Source organism: Bombus terrestris, chromosome 14 (genome assembly GCF_910591885.1).
Source record: "Bombus terrestris chromosome 14, iyBomTerr1.2, whole genome shotgun sequence".
Lineage (NCBI taxonomy): Eukaryota > Metazoa > Arthropoda > Insecta > Hymenoptera > Apidae > Bombus > Bombus terrestris.
This window is the reverse complement of record NC_063282.1, coordinates 4,185,699-4,205,693: the sequence shown is the minus strand read 5'-3', so window position 1 is coordinate 4,205,693 and position 19,995 is coordinate 4,185,699. Positions and strand designations below refer to the sequence as shown.

Here is a 19,995-nt window from a genome sequence, read left to right as displayed (position 1 = left end):
TACTTTCTATCCACATTCTGTGTCACTATTCTTGCTTCGGATCTTTTGTGGTTTCTTTTGGAACTGAGAAAGGATCGGCCTTTTTTATTTTTGGTAATTATAAAGCGAGGAAAATCGATATCGTCCGGCGAAAGAAAATGAAGACTTTGTTGAGAAATTGTATCAGGTTCGCGCACATGCACGGATTAGTGTTTTTTATTCCTTTAACTGCGGAAATAGAAGAGTCGATATTGCTTGAAGCAGAGAAGAAAAAGTTTCTTGAAAAAGTCTCTTCAAACTGTATCGTATTGCGTTGGCAACTGTTTTTTCTTTTTATTAATTTTATAGCGTTCCAAAATATTATTCGTTTTATCCCAAATATAGGAAGGAAAGGTAAAGGACTCGTTGGAACATAGAGCAATCTTTCAGCTTCTTCCCTTTCTACTTCGCAACCTTGTTAAACTGATCTCTATTTATCGGTTTGGTCGAGCACCTCTCGTGCCCAGAGAAGACCTTAACGAGGAAGCATCGGTTTCTTGACCCAACCAATCATTTCTCCTCTTGCCTCTGCTTATTTTTTTCATTTCCTTGTTTCCCCACGGTAAACGCTGGTATTATCTCGTAACTTTCGTCACTTCAACTTCTCGATGGAGTTCTTTGTCAAGGTTTTCAGGTCTTAAATTAGGGACTACGAGAATCCTCTACAAGATCTACAGTTCGATGTTCGAAGATTGTTCTTCGACGAACATTTTTCCGAAGAAATTTTGTTTCAGGAACGTCCGCTCGAAGATACAGGATGTATGTTTTCTAGAATAAAAGCTGTGGATCGAAGATTCATCGAATGTGGGTGTAACGGAACTAATTTTTGGAATTTAAAATCAATTTCACAGAAGACGTTTGTGCCACGTCACCGTCAACTCAATCAGCCCACAGAGATTTCTAAGTCCTACAAGAAACCGTCCTTCCGACACTCGATCTAAAACCATCAATGGCAGAGCGCCATTCAGCTTTAGCCCCGGGAGTAATTCTTTTTGTATCGTTTGCTTCGAATTCCAAAATTACATCTTTTCATTGGGCTATCGATTTTTCAAATTGCTCTCGTACATTTTTCCTTCCTTCGTCTAACTTCCATCGTATTTAAAAGATGAAAAGTTTCGCTCGACGTAAATACAGTCAAAGTATAATTCTTTTCTAAATGGTTCACTTCGCTTCGGTCTTCCCCCTCTTTGCTCTTCGTGGCTGTTGCTGCTTTGGCCGGTTACTCGCTCGTAAAACAGAAACCTGCACGTTTACCCTGGCACTGGGGAAGTTGGTCCTCGTTCCTTCCTCGAGAAGTTGAACGGAGGGTAAACGCGAAACCGCTTCTCGAACGCGGCTTCCACAAATTAAGCAATTACCCGGACGCATGCTCCGCGATTCCGAGTTCGAGACGCGGTCCTTTCCTTCGGTTTCTTTTCCCTTCTCGCGGTCCGCTTTGGAGTTCGATGCGCGGAGAGGGAGGTACACAAGCCGCTGGAATTTTCTACGTTCTTGGAATTTGTTGCCTTCGCCAATCATTTCCCATGGGTCACGTTGAGAGTATTTTTACGTTAACTCGCCACTGCCACGCGAACTTTATATGTTTTCTCGCGATAGATGGGAATATACCACGCCATAGTAAGTACTTAACTTTTGAAAATTATTTTATCGTATGCAGCGATACATTTTTCCGTTTCTTTTCAGACGATGCAAATTTGCGGTGCTGGTCCCTACGATCAACATCTGATGTTGGGCGAACACGAATTGACCGATCACAGTCAGAGCCTTGCGGCGCTTGGCATATTTCCTGGGGCACTTCTCACCTTGAAGGTAGGATAATTCGAAAGAAATGCTCGTTAATCGAATATATTTGAAGGAATTTCCTTTTTCAAAAATTCATTCGACTTTTAGGGACACTACATAGAGATACATTTACGCTAACGTTCATGAGACATCATTTAGAAAAGCGTTACGATCTAATTTAGAGAAATCATACAATTTTTGCTAAACAAATCTTTCTCCTGTCCGAATTAGTTTCCAAGCAACTGAACTTCAAAGGGTGGTTCCACCCCTTAAACTTGAATTATCCAAGCTAAAGAGAAATACTCGTCTAATATCTCTGACTGTTCTCCGAGTCTGTAAAGTGTAATCCGAATCGAGCTATCCGCGACCTTTCCTCGCGAGGAAATTTCCCACGTTGGTCGAGCACGTTCTACACGGGAAAAAGCGTGGAAAAATAATCAAGAGAAAAGATCCTTGAATCGCGTGCTCAGTCAGTTCTTTGATTGGCATTGTCACTTTTTCGTATCGGCTTCCTTTAACCGTGAAATTTTAACGCAATTAACGAGAATTTCCTTCGTAAGTGACGCAATTGTTTCGCTAATAAGACAAACCGTAAGACCATCTCTGTCTGTTATTTTTGGTATCTCGTTTCTCGCATGGAAGCATCCGAACAAGACCCTTCAGGATCGTTCGAAGGGTCCAGCAGGCTACAAGCCCTGGAAGGAAGCCGAAATGCGATGCTTCCTGTTTTCGATTTGCACAATTATTTATCCAGTCGAGCGTTTCCATGCGTGTCGTATATTTTTCATTGTACTAACTCTACTTAATTTAGTTGTAACATTATGGTGATGCGAAGTTTCGGGATGTTTTGTTACTCGGAGAATCCTTTGTTCCTTCTGTTCTATTTAGTATAATCATTATCACAATTATGCTCAGGGGTTTTTCGGATGAATAGCTTTCTTGCTCAATGAGAATTATATTCAGACGTTGCTTAGCTACGATTCTTAACTATTTACGACTGCATACGCTTATTCTCTTTCAGTTTCTACTTTCTTAGGTTTTTTTTTCATTCGACGCAGTCATTCGTAGAAAACACTGAGTCGAACCTGAGTTTAAAACCCTCGATAACTGTGTACTCCTTATTCGCAGGATAATTTCAAATAATTTTGCACCTGCGGAACAAGCATCCTTCGTTTGCGTATCCATCGTTGTGTTCTTGATATATATCACGTAAATTCTAACATTATCGTGAAACGAATATCATTTCGAACAATAAGAATCTCGCGAGACGAATAATACTCGAAAGAATTAAACGTCTTACATATTTCCTATCCACCTGAGTTTCACCTACCTGTCGATGTTTGCGAACGTTTGGTCGGTAGTTGGAAATCAATTATCGCTGTCGAAACTGATTGCTAGACTCGAGTGATTATGTGAAAAATCCGGCAAAGATACGATCGACGTGAGGCGAGTAGTAGCGTGGTCTGGAGAGAGATAGAAAGAGAAGGAGAGAGGAAACTGGGCGTGCTCGACAAGTTCGATAAATAGATAGCGGTACGTAAATGTGTAGAACCGGGCATAACTCGCGGCTTAGTCAGCCATCGCATTCGCCACGGCAGACCGTGATCAATTCCAACTTTTTTCATCCTGGACAGACTTTTTCCTGGCGAAACGGCGGATTAACGCATTAGCGGTCCCGATTTCAAACATCCTAATTCCTACGTATCGTTTGAATTTTTCTCTCTCGACGTCGATCAGCCCTGACAGACCACTTTGTCAATCGATAAGTTGATCAGAATATTACAGAATGTCCATTACCTTGATTCTCCATGTTATTTTCATTTAGACTCTAGACAGTTACTCGAACGTGGTATTTTAACATCGTTGCGCGATAATATCGTTTCGATCGTTCGTCTTCCACGGCGTTTCCTTTTCAACAAATTTCGCTGTTTTTGATCAAGTGGATTTTGTGTGGCGAAGTGTTAATTGTAGTCAGGGCGATACGTTTGTCGCGGAGGGGGGAGGGCAGCGGACAGTGACAAACAGGTGCAATTTAGATTTAAGATCTAGCTACCGTTTCCTTTAAGCCGGAGACAATGGATAACTAACGCCGGCAATGGTCCAAGATAACGGGAAGACCGCCGATTTTGTCTTGGGATTAGTTGAGAACGTCGCCTCTCGAGATTAGATGTGTTAATTGGCCTCTTACCAGAGGAACATTACATCCGGAGATTCTACCTCGAAAAATCTTCCTTATCCGCTGAAACGCACCCGATAACCATCTCTTCGATGCTCCAAAACGCGTGTCAACTTTTTTAATTCTAATCCTATACGATAATCATATACGATATTCAATTGGTTCATAGCTGATAATTTTTGTTACGGTTCCATACATATTAGCTAAAAATATATCTACATTGGTGTATTTAATAGAAGCTTGATCTTGTTTTTAAATCGTCAATTTCGTAATCTACCTGCGATATAATTCGCTTTTAACAAAAATGATACGCCGGAAGGTGGATATCCAAGAATTGAAATATTTCTCGAGCGTATCGTCGTTCCAAATCTACAACCGATAGTACATCACATCTGATAATTATCAAAAAGCGCTAAATAAAAAAATACATCGTGCGCGACTGATCCTCTTTGCATCGATAAAATGGCAAAAGACGAGTTGATATTGCGGACTCGCGATTCGAGAAACGGAGGGATCTTAAAGGGATGGTAAGTCATGCGAGGATCCGCGATTCTGCCGGCTGCATATCTGGCAGTTCGCGCGGTCCACGAGGATCGAAGATTCAGCCAAAAATTCGGCGGACGTGGCCGCCGTTTTTGCCGGGTCAAAAGCTGTCGCCGCCGCCGCAGCCGTCGCTGCTCGACGAAAGAAAAATTCCTGGTCCGTTTGGGACGCGACACCGCCGGAATAATTCCAGCGTTCCTCGACGGTTCTTTCCTCCACGGTTCACTGATTTTATGAAAGCAACGTCCATGCCAAAATTCCACTGTCTTTTAACACCGTTGACTTTCTCGAGTGGATTGTCAAACGGAAAATGCCAGTGACAACGCTGGAACGCGTCCTTTCACCGACTGGTTTCGTTCAGCACGCGTGTACCGATTGCGAATTCTAATCGCCAACTTGTATAGAATCTAGTTTTTAGAGGAAGTTCGGCGTAGAGCAGATGGAACGCGTGCTTTTCGTCGTGATTAGTAGATAATTACCATCGAGTCGAAGACAGAGTTAGATAAAGTCCGATACAGGTTTCTCTAAGACGTACATACGTCTGCTGAAATGTCTCAGGGCAGTTATTTTTAGACGCGGATTTTTATGCAAATTTGTGTTTACTCTATGGCCACAGCTAGAGAAATAGAACTAAAATAGGGATTTATTTTACGTATGAAAACGTATGTAGCTTTAAATTTCACATAAATGCGTAAAAATCAGCGATTTAGTTATATCGTATTCGCTTAAAAGATCACTTAAACTTGTTCAAACTCGTGGATTGTTTAACTTGTTAAACTTGTTAAACTTGTGGATTATTTTGATAATTTACGTGGCGAGAAAGGTTTATCGATAAGCTATCAGTTTTAATAAAAAGATGCACGCAATTTACGATTCAAAATTACTCGTCGATAAACCTGTTCATTATCGTTATTAAGTAACGCTCGTGATTTAGCTATCAATGTAAGAATTTAAACGTAAACTGCTTCTTGATTGCAAACTCTATTAGACGACGGCTGAACGAGGCACTGAACGTGTTAATGATTAGCTAGGAAATCACATTGATCGATAAAACATTTGATCGATGAATGAAAGATTTATCATCGGTCTCTGGTTAAAAATCACTCACCTGACGGTGAATTCTTCGAAATGCACGTCGAGATAGGTTCCGCCTTGGAAGCCATAGTAAAATGAATTTCTTGCCACGATCCAATACGAGCGAAGGCTGCATCGAAGAAACCCAATCAGCCCGGTGAATCATTACCGGTACAAATTAACCTGAATTCCCCGTGACGCGGCTGCACCGTAGCTCGATCTGAGTTTTATCACGAGGATTAGAGTGGCTTGCTCCCTGAAGTGTGCAGCCCTGGCAAAAACAAATCCGGTATCGCCGGCGTGAAATTCGTTCGACGATGCAACATATCTGGCCGACGCGTACTGCGATTCAACCAAATCAAACGGCACAACTTACCCACGTATGAAAATATTCATTGGGAAATTAAATAAAATTCTGTAATATTCCATAAAAATTCGAAGCGGAAAACAGCGACGGTGAAGAAATTAAGATGATTAGAATTTGTTACCGAAGAACAAATTACATCAGAGAGACAGAGCACCAAGAAGCACCTCCGAAGGATTCGATACAGATTAAGTCTCATTTTTGTACATTTACAGTAGCAGAAGCCTGAAGAAGGTTTACCATCGCTACATGCGTATGTTAGTTAATTTTGTATCAGACGTTTTTCATCGTGTTGCTGACGATCATCTATTCTGTAGCGTACGTTATATTTGTTCAGCGTTCGCCTTAAATGCAGTTACGTTTTATAAAATTATGCTATTTTTCGTACCACTTATATTTACACCTTTCCTTAATCGTACTTGCATAATCAATGAATTATTCTATATCAGCATTCGCGTGACAGATACACAAATATTCTCGCGTGTGAATTACATAAAACACCAAGCAAGGTACCGTGGAAGAAGATCGGAAAGATTCTTGCCCGGTCATCTTATATTCTCTTCGAGTTGTTCGTTGCTAAGTCAACCGAAAATCTTGCGTTCTTCGACGAAATCCTGTTCGTCCAGAAAATTTTTCTTCGCGGAAAAAAAAAGGAAGAACAGCGCTCGCGGAGGTTTTCAGTCGAATCCGTGGAACGTCGGTGGTGCAAAAAAAGTTAGGAAATTTTCCGGCGCGGGATGACTGCAATTATAGCAAGCGGCGCAGTGTCGAGTTCGAACACAGGCTATCGGCCCCTGACGGTCGATGTAACGACAGTGATAAATCCTTTTAAGGAGCGTCTAGCTGCTTTTAACGGTCGACAGCACGCTATCGTGGCTGTAACGTGACTGAACAATCCGTAACCGAGAGATAATTGTTCGCAGTTATGCGGATAACCATGGACCAATCCGTTGGCAAGAAGCTCCTCCGCAAAGGCGGGATTGTTTCGCGAAATCTTGCGTCGTAAAATGTGCTCGTTCGCGAACGCGCGACTCCCGCCGCGTAATCATATGAAATTTAGTTAGCCGACAGATTACTGTCCCTCGGTCTGGCGAGCAAATTGTGGCTAGCTATTTAATTCCAAGCCCTAAGCGAGTAAACTGGGGTAAGCTACTAAAGAAAGATGACAAAAAGAAGCATGGTTGTCGATGATTTTTCTCGATGTGATGTACATAGCGATAGGATGATGAAAGTAATTTAGAAAATTCGTATTTAAAATTCTAATGGATCAGGTGGAAGAAGAAACTTCACTCAGGCAGTATTGTTAATGGCCATTTTCATCGTACACGATTTTGTCCGCTTTGCGTGCGATTTTAATCGTTCGATGTTAAATTCCCATTTAATTTTATGGATTTAAGCTACGATATTTTTATTGGTAGTTGAATTTCCTTATAAATAAACTTCGTACAGAAAGAAAGATCTGATTTTTCCCGTGTTTTCTAAGCGTCGAAACGCACAATTGTACACGCCTAATAACGACTCATAAATTTGCAGAAATATCCTGCGGACAAATACGTCTCCTACATCTTCTTCAAAGAGATTCAAACAGAATCTGACATATCTTTTTCCACGTTTATCTCTAACCAATCTGTCAAAAGAAAATCGCCATAGTCCACTCGATCCCTCGACTGCGAGTGCATGAAACTAAAGAGAAATTAAAAAGCTCCAACAATCGAAACTATCACATTTACTATCCCAGCTGTCGAGTTAAGAATCCCGAATACAATATTCTCGTACTTCGAAACGAATTTTACGAGGGACCTTAGAAAAGTCTCTTCGCGGAGGTACTCTTGAAACGACTTTAATCGATCTTCTTCGCCTTCGAGCGGCGATCCGGCTACTGGAATAGTTCCCAGTGCGTCGTATATTGAACGATCAACGACGGTAGCGACCGGCAGCTACCGGTTCAGAATCCTGGAACATACAATGACTGGGATGACTTGCCGGCAGAATCAGCCGCGGAACGTCTTTCGATACATTAAATACCGCTCAGTCATCATTCGTGCAGTAATTCAAGGTCGCGATTACAAAGTCAATACATGCTGCCATCTATCTGCATCTCGACATCATGATTTTTCCCCTTTTCCCTTTTCGTCGTGGGTATTTCGCGTAGGAAGATCGTTGATGAACGTCGTTGCTTCTTTTCGCGCCCTACGCCGCTCTTTCTTCGTCCCTACTACGTCACTTCCGGTCAAATCGCGTTTCTTCGATCGTGTTCCTTCGTACTATCTCCTTCATCTGTTTGTCTTTAATTTCTTGGTAAAAACAAACTCTTGGTACTCTCGTTCGTGCTTTCAGATATTGATCTAAACGTTTATTTTTGTTTTTAACGTACAAAGTAAGTTAGGTTTTTAAGCGTGATTCTTGAAGCTTTTGCTCGTGAAAATGTGTCAAAGAACGCGTCAAAGAATGTCTTACTTGTGGGTATTGTAATAGAGAGATATATTTTAAAATTAGGAACACTTAATACCGAAGTATCAAATATTCTTTCTTTTTCAATATTTCTTCATCTGCATATTTTTATAATATTTATACGAGTACTATATTTCTACGATTCTTTTTTAAATACATAATCCTACAACCTACATATAGAACACAACGAACGATAAACATTGTCTTCATGGGTCTCTCTTGATTTCTATCGTCGCGGTTCTATCATAATCACCTAAAACATTTTACGATATAATTCTATAACTAATACGCGCAATACACGCTACAACATACATAATACATAATACATAATACATAATACATAATACAACAATCAAGAATGTAAATTTCTGTCTATTTCTAAACTGAAGCTTCTGCAACAATCCTGCAGCAAATGTCCACAATAAAAAAAGAAAAAAGAAAGAGATAATATTCCGATATAGAAAACCCATTCATTTTCAGAAATTCGTCACGTTTAGTCATCGCGTCAGAACGTATCCGTCCTCTCTGAACATCCTACAAAGTAAACGGTGTAAACGTTGAAAGGGTTAATCAACGTCGCAATTAAATCTGGATCGCACCCCCGCACACGAAAACGCACGAGATTAATCGAGCTTGAATACAAGAATGAGAGCAACAGAGTACCCTTACAAAGTCGGCTCCGGCCGTTTCCTCCTTCCCCTCATTTTTCCCGATTTTTTTGCGATTCCTCCTCACTGTGCGCCCTCTCTTCATGGCTGATCGACCGGAGTCTTTAGAGTCGGTCGGTCGAGTCTCCAACGGGCGGCAGCCGCGTTTGATGTCGTGTGACGAATGTCCGTGTTGGACGCGCTCTCCTCTCTTTCTCTCCCTTTTCCCTTCCCGTTTCCTCTCTTCACGGACATTTCTCTCTTCTTTCCTCGTATCTCTCCGCTCTCCTCGTTCGGCTCACGCGGGATTCTTCTCTTTCATACGAATTCTCCACTTGGCTGCCCCAACTTTGTCCAACTTCTCTTCCATATTTTCGTTCCGATGCATCATCGATCGTAAAGTTTCATTTCCAGCCGCGTGGCAAGTATCCAGTGGTTTCGCTTTCGGAGAAACAGGTGCAGCGTCGAGTTTGAAGGATACGAAGTTGCGTAAAAATCCGTTGCCGCCTATCGACGAGTGTTTCAGCAATGTTTTAGCTTTTCAAAGGGCCGGAACACTTAAAGCGATTGGAAATCAAACACGTTACTTTGGAAGTAAAATTCACGATCGCGAATGATACACGTAGAAGGTAATAGGATAGTCAGAAAGTGATCCACGCGATGCTGAATGCACCGACTTGGTTGAAAAATTCCTGGCATGACGAAGTACAACATTTAGACGAATCAGAATCGAGTACCGTGAAAAATCCTCGTCTACCGGGAAGAAAAAATTGAATGCCATCGAAGAAGCGACGTTAAGTCCAAATCTATACGTCCGCGGTACAGGCGATCGATCGATCCACCGGTGGAGCAGCTTATTTCGCAGTCGATCCGGTCGCGAGTTCCTTTTTGCCCTGCCTTCGGATCGTGGTATAAAGGGCCCTATCGGATGTTTCTAATTTTCTGTTGGCGCGCCTCCGAACTACCTCGCGCAGCTCGCTATATTGGAATCTGCGAGGAAAAAGAGAAGATTGAAAAGGGGAAAGAGACTGGGGATCTTTTAAAAATTGAGACTGAAAAGGGAAGAAAAACAGGGCGTTCGAGTGTGACGAGGAAATTTCGAAGTAGAACTATCTGCCTGGAATAAAAGAGAAAAGGAACGAACCACTTCCCACTTGACGAAGATCAGGTGATATAGAAACGATTTGAATTAGGATTAATAATTAATATAACTTTTCAACTTTGTTATTTGTACTATAAATCCATATCGATTTTACAGCCTATAATTTTCTTTAATACACTTAACGAGATTATCGTTCATGATTTTTATCGTACAATACGTAGAACGCTAAACATCCGACGATATCAGTCGAGAATCAAATATCTCGCTACGTTATAATTAGACTATTTATGCAACTACGAAAATTTACGAAGATGATTAACAAAGCGGAATTCGGTTAGGAAATTGTTATTTTATCTATCGTAACAAATATTACGCTTTGGATATTTTACATGTCTATAAATTTTTGTCCATAAAGTGCGTTCTGTGCAGTTTTGCATCTTCAAGTTTCACGTAAATATGTTGTATGTCGGACAAAAATTGAGAATTTATCGTAACTGTGACTATCGATAGCTAATCAAAGGAACGTTACGAGCCTTCCATTCTATTCGCTCGAGAATCGTTTAGAATGTATAAGGACGATGGTTTCCGTTTGTTATGAGGCGAAAGAGGTCCCCGAGGATCTGGAAACGCGGCGGAATTCCGCGAACAAAATTCCACGCTGTTCTCGAGCATCTTCCGACCGAGAATTTCATTCTTGTGGCCCGCGGCGTTGCGCGAACTCGGACGAGCTCTCGGGATACGAGCAATAACGAACGATAAGTCGTGTTCGAGAATCAATAAAATCATCGTAAAGCTTTCAGCATCAGTCCCGGGAATCGTATAATTTAGAGGAAAATACACCCGGCCGGGAGCTGGCGGAAATGTTTGTTCGACGAAGACCATCCATTTAATACCAACGATCGTTTCGCGAAACTGGTATCGCGTTTATTTTATTCTGTTCGACAGTTAGAAATTGTATTTAGTTTCTTTTAGCGAATAATTGCGAATCGAACGCCAACTACGTTGTATTCGTTCGATTGGAATATGAACGCGAGGATAAAATTGTTGGCGATAAAATCGGAAGGCTTCTTCAGGGAATTGAAATCCAAGTACAATTTGTTTATGATACGAAGCCGATAGATCTCTCAGAAGCCAAACCGATCAACTCCATCTCTTCTCATCATTTTCCTGATTTCTTCATTTTAAAAGCTTGTTTTAAAAATCGAAGTCTCAGAAACGGCGCTAAAGAAATTTTATCGTAAGGTGAAATATGTCGATAATAATAAGTTTGAACAGGTGTTGGAACATTTTTACGACCTATTATGAGTACCGGTGTAGCAATTGCGTACTACGCACGATGAATATTTTCATAAAAAAGATTGAAATATATGGAAGAATACTTTCGCCAGACTGTGTACTCCGCAAAATGGAAAATTCTCTTTCGCAACAGGAAAATAAATTACTACGATATACCAAAGTACCTCGTAAGTACTTCGATGTTCTTCAAGCAACATCCTTTCGATAAAAAAACATTCTACTAACCGCTTTAAACTCTATCGCGAATAGACTCGTCCCATCTTTTGGCGCCACTAAAAGGTCGCGACGATTACCGAGCCATCAGAAGGCGGAATCACAGCTAAATACTCGGGCTAATAACAATGTTCGACCGGATGAAATCGTTCTAATTACAACGCCCGGTGAAAATTGAGCCATTATTAATCGGCCACTTTTCGTTACCGCTGTAGGAACATTGTAGTTGTAAGCCCGAGGGTCGCATCTCGTTTCTTTTTTTTCATTTGGCCGGAAGACCGGTAGCCAGAGATCAGTAGCCGGAACACCGTAATTATTATCCTTAATTGTCGAGCCTTTCGAGGATAAGATCGAAGAAAGGGTTCGAATGGAGGGGAGCAGCGGGGAAAGAAAGAGAGGTCCTCTCGAGGCTGATCGTCCTGTCCGCTCGATGGCCCCTTCTCTACGCTGGCCAATCAGCGACCCCGGTACCTTGACTCCTGGACCCTCTCAGAAATAAATCAATTAAGCCGATGCAGGCTTAAAAGGCATCGTCATCATCATCGACTTGGCCTTCCAACTTGAAAATAATCGAGCGAAGCTGCTTTAAAGAGGAACAGAGAGCAGATCCTCCTGTTCCTCTCGCGTTGCGCCCTGATGTTAAAAGGCATCGAGTATATTCACCAGCCAATACCGCTGATATCGCAATCAACGATCTTGTGCACGCGGAGAAAAATCGCGAGTATGATTTTATAATACACGGGATATTTGATGGCTTAATAACGTCTCGGCTGGATGGCGAACGGAGATGAAGGTTGCGTGGCAGACCTTTCAGGATTAGAGCCAGGGAATTACCGAGAATAAATGCAACGTGCTTTCGCTGGTAATGCACGAGGAAAGTATCCGGCCATCTTGAATATCTTGAGAACTTCATCTCTCCAGATCTTGATGGAACGTGTCTACTATTTAAAATAAATCTTACTGCTTGTGCTAATGGTCGTAAGTACATATTTGGATATCGGCCGATTTGCGGCGAGAGTATCTGAAAACTAAATTAGGCTACGAGGTAATGAGAAATCGATAAGGAAAGACAGCGGCTATTATCTTCTTATGGGATCGATATATTACGAATTTGAATTATACGCTGAAAAGTGTAGCAACAGTATGTGAAAGTTAAGTACGTGATTCGTCAATGTAGCTTTAAATGTCAGTGTTCGAACGAACAGCTATGGGTCCAGCAGAATTGTTTCTATCTCGCTCGTGGCTCGGCGATTCAACTTGAATGGAAATTAAAATCGCCATCGAAGGGGATTTCGAATTTTGGACGTAATTAGAAGGATGGAGCCGGTTGATGGCAAATTCTCTGGAACGAGCAAATTGTTTTCTGCGGTTCCTTCAAAAGATAAAATAGGCGAGATTAGAACGAAGCGCGGAAGATCCGAGAGAACGTATTTCAAACGTTAGCGAAGGTGGAATTTTTAATACAAAATAGTTGAATCGCTTCCTGGACGTGTCTCGTATTTGTTATAAAACTGTTGCTTCTTTGCGCCAGAAATATTGCTTAATCGATATTATTTTCTATAAAATAGTTTCTTGAAGAAAGAGGACAAAACGAGATCAAGTAGAATCGGATCGTCTGTCGTCAGACAAATTTTGCAACTGTCTCGAATATCGTTTCGTAATCTTTTTTGTACACCTGTTACTATATAACGGCCATATGGAATTTAGGTGTTGGCGGTTGTAGAAAAATATTTCATTTTCGTTGAATCTATCGAAGCATGAAAAAGCAAAAGGACGACGGTGTCGAAACGATCGATAGCTTTCTTCCTTTTTAACGATTAGCGATCGAACGCGTGGCTCTCGATGTTTGCATTTCACGCGTCACGATCTGCATTTCGCGCGATGCAGTTTTCTTGCAGCGATTCGCTGTACGAGAAAGCGGGTGTCGAATCGGTCGCAAGAAATTACAACTCGAGGGACACGGTGGTATCGAACGCCTGGAAGAAACGGGATTAATAGACACGTGTCTCGTCGGTGTCGAAAGAAAGGGAAGTTTCGTTGGGAGCCGGAGATACTTGGCTGTCTTTGTGGTTTCTCCACTTACCGTCAGATAGAAACATATATTTTTGGAGATGTTTTGCTCGTCTTTATGTGGGAAACGTTATTTGCCAAGATCGTGGAATCACGATAGCGAAGAAATAAATAATTATTCGAACAGGAGGATTATTTGGAAAAAGTTCAGAAACACGGAACCAAAGAAGCAAGAGAAAGGAATCGAAATGGACTGGCCTGGAATTTTTCATCGACAAATTCACTCGTGGTAAATTCTCTCTGCTGAATTTTGTAATTTATATTACAAGAAAAGTTATTTGCAATCGTAAGATCGACGAAGTGAGATTGAACGAGAAAGACACGAAAGGAAACGATTATGGTTTTCCATATTACAGATAGACAAATTACAGTTTGCCTGCCTTATAATAAATTCGATTCGTCCCCGTGGCAGAGATATTTGCAACGATCGCACGATGATAACTCCGAACAGCCAGCTACCACTATCCCGGAAATAACAGAAAAATAAAGCTAATATTCTCACCCCAATAGCCATCGTTGAAGGGTGGTGTACCCCCTTGGAAATTCGGTTTGCCATGAATTTTTCGATCGGCCAATTCCCAGCTGCGTCCAATATGAGATTCGTCCCTGGCATACGAGATGTTTTTTTCTCCGCTGTTCCACCACCGTTCGCACCCCCCCGGTCCCGTTTTTTTGTCAGCTCGTTTCGGTCACTCGCGATTCTCGCCTTCCAGCCTAAGTTAATATTAATGGGGATATTTATGGGCGTGGGTCAACGCTGGTCACCGCGAGAGTACCACTGATAAAAGGAAATCTGAAAATGCCATGATTTATGACCGCGCCACTGTTCCAACATCATCCCCGCCCCACCTTCTTCATATGCGGCATCGAAATTTCCCTTAAACGGTGAATAAGTTATACGGTGGGTGCTGCATTCTTCCCTCGATCCGCATACATCTCGTTTTGCTTGGTAGATTCTTGGGAAGCTCGCGAATCCCCGGTTAAATCGATGGCTTTTTCGCTGAAAGCGTCGATTAAACGGTGATTTGGTTTCATTGCTCGTTCTGCACGGTAGATTCCATTCTACGGACGTAGGAAATGCTAGCTTATTTGTACAAGAGTAATCATTTGAACGAGAGTAGAGTTGCTATTAGAGTTTGTGATAAAAGGTTGCCAACGATGTTTCAATGAGAATTAATTCTAGAAAAGTGAAAAGCTTGGTATATTCGGAAATGTGCTATAGTCGAATAGTTTGGGATCAGTTATTTCAAAGTATAAGAAGCCACATTTTTTAATAAAACAGCCTCGATGTATTTGACGATAAATTATTAAATTATACACACATAAATATAGTAAAAATGGATAAATTAGTACAGGCAATTTTACAGCGAACAGATCGGATTTTAATCGTTGATTTATATTTGTTTAAATGTCTCCATGATCTTCTATTCTGTTGCAATAACCGCGGCAATAAAATACTGCAAAAATATCGTATTAGATTGCCCAAAATGTTCCTTTCGCTTTATAACGAAATAATAGCTGCACGATGTTTGTTGTTTTATTTCATTGAATTACGTATGATCCATTTTGCAGTAATAGAACAAAATAAAACAAATTATTTCCTTATGAAACGAAAGGAACTTTTTGGACAACCTAATGTAAACTTTCTTTTTACTAAACATAAGAAACAATATGATACTGTTTTTAATTCGTTCTGAAAAAGAGTATGAATTTGCACGAACATCAACAGCGTAATAGTAACTTGTACACCGATCATTTGCAGCGTCTCGTACAAGCGAATTGAACATCACAAACTCGTCTTGTGAATTTCTTTCCGCCGGTCTGTTCACGGTTTTTGGTTTCTACTTGCATTCAGCGCTAATCAGAGGCAAAGCATGCAAGCAATGTTCTAATAAAGTCAGGATAATTAGAAGGCAAGGTGAACAGTCGCGAAAGGGACACCCACTTGCGATGGCATTGTTCTCAGTGCGAGTGACAAGCGTTTCCATAATTCACCTAGAAGCAACTTATATAAACGACGGTCGATGAATATTTATACGGTCGTTGGACCGCGTTTACCATTTCCATTAAACTTTATATTTCCGGGTTCCACTGAAAACGGTATTACGAGCACGCTGGAACGACCTGCTCGCGAAAGAAGAGCCGCACGCCTCGCATTTATGCGAGAAAACGCTTAAGTGTTTTATCGATGGCACTTAAGGCATGCCGTTTCGAGTTGTAATTATCCGTTGTTTGGAAGACACGATCTACTTAAGCGTCTGACCATCGTCGTCCCTACGTCTCACTATTTAACGATCAATTTTATTCTCCCCATCATCATATTTTGTGGAATGATCTTTTACTCGTTTTTATCGCAAACTACACCTGCCCATTTTTCTTTTCCCAGCAGAATATTTTAGCGTCTCGCGCGTTACCATGAATTTTTGCCGAATAGATTTCGATACTTTTTAACGGGACACCCATAGCATTATATTATCGCAATGGTTTTTATTTATAACTGTATTACAGAAGAATTGCAATTTATATTAGATCATGAAATTCTTTATAGCGAGAATTTAGAAAATATGTATCAGTGTTGCAAACAAACATGTACATACATCGACGGGTAGAAATAAAAATTCTTATCTTCTATAAAATATATGTATACCGTTGATACTATTTTTAATAGCAGATATTAACATTGGAAGAAAAATGAAACGTCTCTCGCGAAACGAGTATTTCGAACGTGTTAACTAAATTTTACAAGTATCGAGCGAAGAGCTCGAGCGATTCTTAAAGGTATCGTAAATTCCCGCTCAGGAGAGCGGCTCTTCCTGGTCGTTCGTTAAAACATAAATCCTTGGCAAGTTGCATATTCAGCAGTCATTCGAACACAAATGACAAGGTAGCAGTTTTCGTGTTTCACCTCGTGATCGTTTTACGAGTTCTCTGGTAAACTTGACCCAAGATATTTCAAACAGCCAGAAACGGGAAATGTAAAACACAAGAATTTCGAATTCCATCGGCTAAATTAATCAAACTGATTATACGAAGTTTCTCCTTTGTCTTACGCTTGACAATAAATGCAGTGAAAAACGACACGAGTTCCTCGACAAACTTGCTATCTTATACTTCCAAACAGCCGAAGACGAGAAATGCGAGACGCGAAAGTTTCTAATTTCATCAAAAAATTGATCCAGGTGTTATATAGAGCTTCTTCTTCGTCTGATACTTGAAAAATGGCGCGGTTGACATAAAATTCTCCGGAGGATCTATACGAGATTAACGAGAACCACGTGTCTGGTATTATCGGCACGCACCCAAGACCACTTGTTCGAGGGAGCAACCTGTAGAGGCTGGCATACCGCACAGCTCGTACAACCACGTACGAGAAACGAAGCAGGAATTCAGGGTTAGCTGCTCGGCCAAATATAGATCGGAGTTATATGTGGGAACACGTGTACGCGGCCATAAATATCTCCTTTACGTTTCGTGAGTGCAATAAGACCGAGTTGCGACCGAACTACAGATGCGCCATGCATAATTGGACGGCCCGGCATTAACCCACTGACAGTGGAATTAATTTTCTTCTGCTTCTTCTTCATTTACTTTTCTAGTAGTTCCCCGCTCGTTTTTACTTGGGAAGACAGTGAAACGAAGGGAAGGGGTGCAATGAAAAGTTGAAATTTCGCATTAAAACGTCGCATTTCGACCATGTTCTTCTGCTTCGTGGCTTGTGGAGAATTGTCAAAGTCTTCGATCCTATACGATATCTTCCGTACACGATGAAACAAAACAGTTATATATTATATTAGAATGAATTTTATAATACGATGATCTACTAAATAAAACTATCAAGTACTCCGTGATACAGTGGAAAATCCGAAATTTCCATTTACGTTCAAACGTTATGTATCGAACAATCCCTCGACTGTCTAACAATTATCGTCGTGTATTCGTTGCACTGCCACGAATTATTAATCATGATCACTCGTAGCAAAATTCTAATTCCAACTTCCAAAGAAAAATTCCTATTTCGAGAAAGATAGAAAACTAGATCAACCATTAAGAAACGGAAAACAGGACAAAAGAGATTAAAAATCTCGCTGTTAGAACGACATTACAAACATCTACGTCCAAAGACGAGGTTCCCGATGGAACATCCGAAACAACCCACCTCTGGCTGTTATCACGGAAAGCTGGTCGCGAGTGCGAAGCCATAAATCTGAGGGAAAGATTCACGCCTATCGGGCTTGTCTTGGTCCACGCACGTGCACGCGTATCCTGACCGAGGAAAGTGTCCGGTCGGCGTGCAAGGGTGACGTCGAACAGCCACCCCCTCCGGTTGCTCGGATCTCTCCTGGCCTCCTGGCTAGGCCGACCTCTGGAAGATTTGTCCCCTAATGTAGTCAGTGAGCCTCGGGGACGGCTGCGGCGATGGGGTTCGCAAGTAGGCGTCTAGAAAGTGAGTAATGCTCACGACAAACGCAGCCCCCGGGGGGCGAGCAGGGGTTGGACCCGAGAGAAGATCCCACCAGATAGGGTGCTAAGCGACACGCTAAGACCGCTTACTATCTGCGTGTCTCCTCGAGCGTTGCTTTTCCCTCTGATATCCCACCCTTCCTTCTTGCCGACCTTCTGCCTCTTTGTCTTTCGTCTCTCTCTCTCTCTTTCTTTCTCTCTGTTTTTCCTCTTCCCGTTCTCGTTCTTTTTCTTCTTTTCGTATCACTTGCTCGAGTCTGATCTTGCTCCTGAAGATTTTAATAGGGATTCTTTTGGAATTTTAATGGACAGCAGTAAATTCTCTTTCATTTTTATGTATCGTTATTCCTTTCTTCAATTATTCCGCGGAAGTGTAGTCTTTTTCTTTCCTTTTGCTTTTTGAGTTTCGCGTCCCTTCTCTGTCTTTTCTGCATTTCGTATTTCTCGTCTTCTCGGTTATCATCCTCTTCTTAGTTCTACGTCGAGCTGTTGGTCACGAATTTGTTCGTAGAGGATTGCTCGTAGAGATTGCTCGGGAGCTGTTTGGAAATTCACGTCAGGCAAGTCAGTTCCCCTTATTTACTTTTTCTGTAAAACTTTCCTGTTTTCCTTGCTTTTGATCTTAGTTTGAGATTTTAAGCTTCCGCAATCGGCGTACTTCTCGTGGCGCTACCAGCTGGTCGAAGCAAATCCCAGTCGATAGATATTTACCGCGCCATTCGGTTTTGGAAAGAAATTTTAAATGTTGCCACTCTTTTGGTGATATTCGATTGCAAAGGGTTCGAAATTCCAGCGCAAGGAAAATCAGTTGTTCGATTCCTATATATATCCTCTTCCTTTCCATTGTCTCTCCGTGAAATTATTGCATTCTGTCCTCCCTTATTTCCGATACATATACGTACACTGTGTATATTCCTTTATTTCCCAAAATCCGCGTGAACAACCCTCCTTGGAATTTGAATCGCGATCTTTTACGGTGCGCAATTTGCCAGGCTGCTTCTTTCACCCTCGACGCAGGATGCAAAGGGTGTTGAGTAGTCGCGAGTTTATCTACCCTCGAAACTCTAAATGGACAATCCTAAGACGATTCCATTGTCCGACTTCGTAACGAAATCTAAAGGAAAAAAAAGGGCGAATGTCACGTTTACTTTCTTCTCAGCGTTGACGATGTCCAAGCGTCGGGAGAGGCATCCAATTGAATTAAAAATCTGGTATCATATGAACGTAGAACAGACACGTTGTGTTAATGTGATGATAACAAGTCGGTCGAAAGAGTGGCCAGGCTCGATTACTTACTTAGTCGTCATCAGAGAGTACGACGCGACGGCCGAGGATGACGACGAGGAGGACGGTTCGTGGCATGAAGGCAGCCTTTGTGTCTTGCCGGAAGCATGGATCGACTCTTGATAGGCGACGTGTCTAAAGTGCCTCTTTTCTGAATCCCTGTTGCCTTCGTCTTTGGCATGCTCGTCTCGATTTTCTCCACTTTAGTCGCTGCACGCTCTTTAAACGTCCTTTTTAAAATTCATGATATTTTTCAGGTGCCTGAAATAGCTTCGTACCTCAAAATAGATGCACGCAAATGAATTATTCGTTCTTTCCTACGCTTTGTTTCATTCGTTTTCCTAGATTGTGTCTTCGTGTCCGTGAAATTAATCGGGTTATAGGAACTTTCGCGAATCGATATGGAGGCTGATGATATCAAGGATTCTACTATATCTTTCTCGATACTTTTGTTAATTGATTTCTTACACAAGGAAACAATTTTATTCGTGAAAAGCATGTGACATCTTATCGA

At 41.5% G+C, this 19,995-nt stretch overlaps 1 protein-coding gene across 3 annotated transcripts in view; it reads left to right on the top strand.

The window, feature by feature from the left end:
• LOC100643464 (ubiquitin carboxyl-terminal hydrolase 48) overlaps positions 1 to 19,995 on the top strand; it is a 76,090-nt gene that overhangs the window by 40,436 nt on the left and 15,659 nt on the right. For all 3 annotated transcript variants that reach the window (XM_003400620.4, XM_048411632.1, XM_048411633.1), the window contains one exon: positions 1,702 to 1,827. In XM_003400620.4, the coding sequence (XP_003400668.3) occupies positions 1,702 to 1,827 (126 nt within the window). The remainder of the gene's footprint in view (positions 1 to 1,701; positions 1,828 to 19,995) is intronic.